General features: G+C 25.7%; 1 protein-coding gene across 4 annotated transcripts in view; it reads right to left on the bottom strand.

Annotated features, from left to right (window-relative positions):
* Window positions 1-1649: 1649 nt before the first annotated feature.
* Window positions 1650-6000, bottom strand: part of LOC107452001 (uncharacterized) — a 49012-nt gene continuing 44661 nt past the window's right edge. For all 4 annotated transcript variants that reach the window (XM_016068265.5, XM_016068266.4, XM_071180221.2 and 1 more), the window contains one exon: window positions 1650-1854. In XM_016068265.5, the coding sequence (XP_015923751.3) occupies window positions 1793-1854 (62 nt within the window). In that variant the 3' untranslated portion in view covers window positions 1650-1792. The remainder of the gene's footprint in view (window positions 1855-6000) is intronic.

Genomic DNA, 6000 nt, shown 5'->3' with positions numbered 1-6000 from the left:
CAGAGGAACAGAACAGAATACTAAAAGAAGGTTTACAAATGAAACCATGCAAAAGACAACAAATTCATTGCCTTGTCAACACATAAAAACAATCTTAAGTTAAAAAGAGCAAAATTTTAGAATGTCGTCATGTGGTGTGCGACGTTTTAATTTTGGATGAAAAACATTTTATTCTACAAAATCAGAACCAGTAAAAACGACCGTGTGTGCAGTGAGTCACGCCAACATTCCCAAAGATAAGTTGGCTGTAGAGAGATACAAATATGAATCGCAAGTGACGGTATGGAATGAGAGTTCCTCATATATTGCTTCGTTATTGACAGCATTTTATTGAGAAATTAGAGACTTATCACAAAAGAAGCTTAAAAAGATTAAGTTTTTTTTTCTTCTCGAAATGTAAAGAAACAAAAAAAATTATCAAAAGTATGTTTCTTTTGATTTAACATGAAGCAGTTGATTTATAATTTTAAAAAAATTTCAGTTTAAAATGCATTTTGCACATACAAATAAAAATAGGCTAAGTAAAACAAACGAGAATATTTAAAATCTAAACCAATAAGCAAAGAGATACTTTCCAAATAAAATACATTATGATATTAGTGATATAAATTGTATTTTTGTTACTGTAGTTTATTTTCTTTTTAAATAATGAAAATAAAAAAAGTCAAGTTAGTGTTGAACTAGACCTTTTCACAATTATTTTTTTAGCACTACATCAACATTACAATTATCTTCTATATTATTAAGAAATCAAATCTGTTGCGTGTATTAAAAGCTGGTATCTTTTAGCACATTATGATGAAGTAATTTCTGAATTGAGCTGTTTTTTACTTTTTTTATGAACTTTAATAGGAAGCAAATCAACAATGGTTGCGCAACTTTTGGACAACACTTTGACTATTGTTTCTACTAAATATAGAAGTAAAAAAATAAAACAATCTTTTGATTTATAATAACAATTTGTAAACAACCATAAAGGAGATATATTAAGCTTCCAGTAAGTTCACAACTTTAATGACTTACACTTCTGATTTAGAAAATAATGGTTATGTTAATTTTATAAGTTCAGTTAATTTAATATAATTTGTTGCTCATAAAAATATCTCAGACATTCATCTTAATTTTCTGTTACAGGACAATTTTTTTCCTAAGTGTGTAAAAATAAATACACTGTTGCAATTTAGAGAAAATTTGCGATTTTGTATATTAGTAGATCTTTAGACAACTGCACAAAAAATTTTTCAACAACATAAAAAATTAAAAAAGAGTGGATTGTTACGAACTTAAAAAATATAAAAAGAAAGTATATCTTCAAAATTAATGGGTTTTTATTTTTAGTTCATAGATTTCTACAGAAAATAAAATATATAAATAACAAGTTTGAATTTTATATATACATCTAATAAATAAAGCATGTGTCATTAAAAAAAACCCAGTGAAAATTCGAATTTTTATAGTGGTCCAAAAATACAATGGTTTATTTAAGTCTTAAAACTATACAAAAATTTGAAGCAAGCTAAAAGCTGGTTTCACTAAAATGGTTTATAAAACTTCTGTAGGAGACAATAAAATAACAATAACTTAAGTTTCTTCTTTATGCTGACAAATGCAATTAAAAAAAAAAAAAAAATTCAAACAATTGCACAATGTTAAATTTCCACCACTCTCTTTATATTCTCTATACATGAATGCACATACATGTGAATGTCAAACTTTGGTATTTACAGTGATGCTATATATACAAGAGGAGAAATGTAGATTACAATCTGACTATTTACAATACAGCTCTGGGTTATCTGTGACCATCTTTAGAAAAACGTCTTCTTTTCACTTGTACTAATAATTCTTGGGAATCTGAAAGAAATAAAATACATTTATACCAACCATCTCATTCAAAAAATGACTCTTAAAATACAGTAAAACCCTGATTACTCAACTCTCACAAAACAAATGGTGTGCCAGAAAATAAAAATCATCAAATGTTCAGCGATATTTTATTAAGTACAACGTCACATAGCATAAAAATTAAACAATGGGTAAAATGACTTGAATCAGATGGTCAGTACCACAAAGTGAATCAGTACACTAATCCCTTATTCAGTAGCAGATCTAAAAGGGGGGAGGTATTGGTAATTGCCTCCCTCGTCATGCAGCAGATATAAATAATGATTTTTGTGTGAAATTATTATTAAAATATAAGACTTAAGTGCTAATAAAAACTTATAATACTCATAATTGATAATTCTTAATTTTCTACTATTTATCAATATGATATAAATTATTCAAATTAAATACTTTTTTAATAATTAATATTTCAAAGTAATAAGTGTACTAATTAAGCATATCTTCATTAATAAAAATAATATTAACAAAAAAATGTGCTTCTTATATAAATGTCAAAAAACAATATTGGTCAATTAAAAAAAAAAAAAAAAAAAAAAAAAAAAAAAAAAAAAAAAAGATTTTTTGTCAATCTTTTTCATCCCAGTATCCCCAGGAATAAAAAGGAGTATAGATCTCTTGATCTACATGCATCACATATTGTCTGCCACTGAGCGGGAAAAAAATATAATTAAAAATTTCAAAGATATATTTACTGTTTATATTAATATTATGGCATGAATTCACGTAAGGTTTGCCCTCATGATATATAAATCACATACTATAATTCATATTTATGTAATTTTTGAATCACAACATTGCATTTTATATTTATCAGAGTGGTCACTAACACTCTAATAAATCTAGAAAAAAATTCTGAAGACTGATTTTACTCAATTACTCTAATTTTGTAACAGGAGGCATTCATTTTATTAAATTTTTAACTATGCCTTATTCTTCATCCTAAAATATATTACAAAACACTTATGCGTGCAATCAGAATTGAAAATATATAATCTTTTTTTAAAAAAAGTTATAACAAGACCGAGTGATCAGAAAAAAAATAGGGTACCCCAAACATTAATTTCATAATTTTCCCAGAGTTTTTAGATATTTCAGTTAATTTCCCTCTCCCATCTCAGATTTTTCCAGATTGATAAAATTCCCTGTTTTCCATGATTACTTTGCTCTGTAGCCACCCAGGTTTATGTGATTTATGATACTAATCACACAGTAATCATGATATAATAAATATAAAAATTGTGCAATAACCAATATTTAAATCAACTTTAAAGATTAATAAGTGCTTATAAACAAGTTTTATTGAAGATTCATACCTTTTTATTTTCCAAAATTGTAAAGAATTATAAATGTAAGAGTAGTATTACATAACAGCCTCAGAATATTTTTCCATATACATAATTAAATAAAAATATGAAATTGAGAGCTGAAGTATGTTCAACGTAATAACTCATTTATTCTAACGTTAGAAACAGAAAACATAAACAAGATACATTTTCTAGAATCTAATTCTGTCAAGTACAATGATCGTTTCATTAAAAGTAAAACACTGGTAAGTTTTAACAGAATTTATGCTCAAGAATAATGAATTAGCCTAGAAAAAGTTATAGATATTTTAATCATTTAATATAAAAAAATTTTCTTCAATAAATTTTTTTTTCTTCAAGCAATATTTTTTTTAAACAATAATTCTCTTCTTCTTAAATTTAGACTATGTTTTTTATCTGAGAAGAGAAACTCAATCATAAATAAGAAAAATTTATTGTATGGACTTTTTTCTTCCAATACGGTTAATAGATTATTTCTCTTCTTTCATAGGGATTGGTTACACTTTGTTTCAATAGCCTTTTTTTTTTCAAATAAAATAAATTTTCAAATCAAATTTTAAAAAATCCTCAACTTTGATAGTAATTTTTAAAATGTAAATGGAGTATATTAGTTCTGTTAGAAATCAAGGAGTTAATTCACAATATTTGTGACAATATTCACAAGTTATACCAATATTTGTACTAATTTTTCTTTTCTTTTCTAAAATGTCTAGTTTTTAAATTAAGTGGTTAAGTTTGTACAATGCTTAGTTTATATGAGCAATCAATGACACTATACTTAAAAAAATTTATAGGTGAAGTGGGGTAGATATAACAAAAGGTGTGACCCTTTTATTTAATTTATCAAATACTCGTTGTTTGACCGCTAAATCACGGATTCCGCTATATTCCGCCACTCATTTAGATGCAAAGCAATTACATTCTGGTCAGTCAGATACAAATCTTCCTAAATATAGCAAAGAGAAGTAATGGCAAAGTAAATTTAAAATAAAAAAGGTAACTGTAGATCTTTGAAAATTCAACTCTTGAATGACAATTCAACCCTTCGATCAACTGTCCTTGGGCAAATTTTGTACAAGTTTCATTTAAGCAATATTAAAAGAATGAGAAAATAGCAATAGACTTGAATACAAAATTATGACCTTATTAAAGCTATTTTAAAATATGGGCCCATGTCTTAAAAATATAATTAATGAAGGACAATTTAAATACTTGGTTTTATACTTTCTGTCAGACCAAAACTAGTGAATGAAAATGTAATTTTTAATTAGGGATCTTGTCATTGAAACCTATTTAAGAAAAAAAAAACTGACTTTGTGAAATTACTATAGATTTTAAAAGTACAAGTTTCATAAGTATTATTTGAGCTTAAGCAATATATCTATATAATTATATATTTTATAATGTATTAATATAATCTTAATAGTATAAAATGTTTCTTCAGTTGGTAATTATTAATATTTAAAGTTAATTGCAAGAATGGTATAAGTGCATTGTGAGTTAAATAATGAGTGTTTTGAAATATTTCCAGATATATAGGTTTTGGACGTTTTAAAACACTTTAGCGTAATATATACCGTGTTTCCTTTTCCACAGTCAGCCCGGGATGTCGAAAACTCTAACTTCAGTAGTAACTAAGATTTCTTTAGAGAGTAATAGAAAACAACATTGATCTTATATTTATGATTGGAAATTTTATATAATAGATATTTTTATTCTTTCCAAGCACAAAATTACAGTCTTTCTCTAATTATAAGAAAGTGATGTTTTTTTTTTCTTTATTAGGTAAGGTATTTTTATTTATTAAACATATTAAGGTACTTATTAAACATCTAAGATAACTACAATAAAATGATTTTTGAAAGTTACGTCAAATTAATGATTGGATTTCAACACCAATCATTAGTAGTATAAAATTTATCAGACATCTTATTCAAAATAAATTAAATGGGCGATAATAAAGTATTGTGCCTCGGAAACACAGAGATTTTTCAACTACTAATGTCCTATAATAAATACTGTTGAAACTTTTTACTTTGATTTAAATTAATAGCAGAATTTAAATAGCATATATAAAACATTACATAGATTTACTTCTAAATTCATTTTTCTTTCTGCCGTCAACATAGAAGCATAGGTAAGTAAGCTGTGTAAATTTAATTTAAATTTTATTCCAATAGATTGAGAAAATAAACCTGAACTAAATTTAAAATTTTTTTTTTCAAGAGGGTAAGAAAACTGGCTCTTTCTGAATCCTGAATATACTGCAGACAAATATTGTAAGACTGTGTTGTAACATTGAAAAGTTTGAAAGTACCACGATTTTAATTATTAGGATTGACAAGTAGAAGCAAATAGGGGCATCACCCCAAAACAGAAATAAAGTTTCTTTAAGTCTCCTAAATTTCCAAGAAAATGCCCGGCTCAACTTTTGCTACATGCAGAAATTTTCTATTAGAAGTATGTTGTTCTTTTTTATCAATGAAAAAACAAAATTTTCTTTTTGATTAACAGAACTTTACTAGGCAAAGATAAACACTTGTATATCTTTATATTGCGGTGGTAAATAAAATATAAATTAAATGAATATTTTGCAAATGAACTGGAAAAACATAAAATTCAACAATGTAATAGTTTATTTAATAGAATCACATTAGTCATTCATATAGCCCACACCTTACTCGGGATTAAAAAACAAATAGCAAATATGGTAATAATTTATCAAATTGGAAAAGAAGATGATGTTAATGAATGCTTCATACTGATAATA

The sequence above is a fragment of the Parasteatoda tepidariorum genome, chromosome 1 (assembly GCF_982258835.1).
Source record: "Parasteatoda tepidariorum strain Cologne lab strain chromosome 1, Ptep-v5.0, whole genome shotgun sequence".
In the NCBI taxonomy this organism is placed as follows: Eukaryota; Metazoa; Arthropoda; class Arachnida; order Araneae; family Theridiidae; genus Parasteatoda; species Parasteatoda tepidariorum.
The sequence above is the reverse complement of the archived record's forward strand: the minus strand, read 5'-3'. Positions and strand labels throughout refer to the sequence as shown.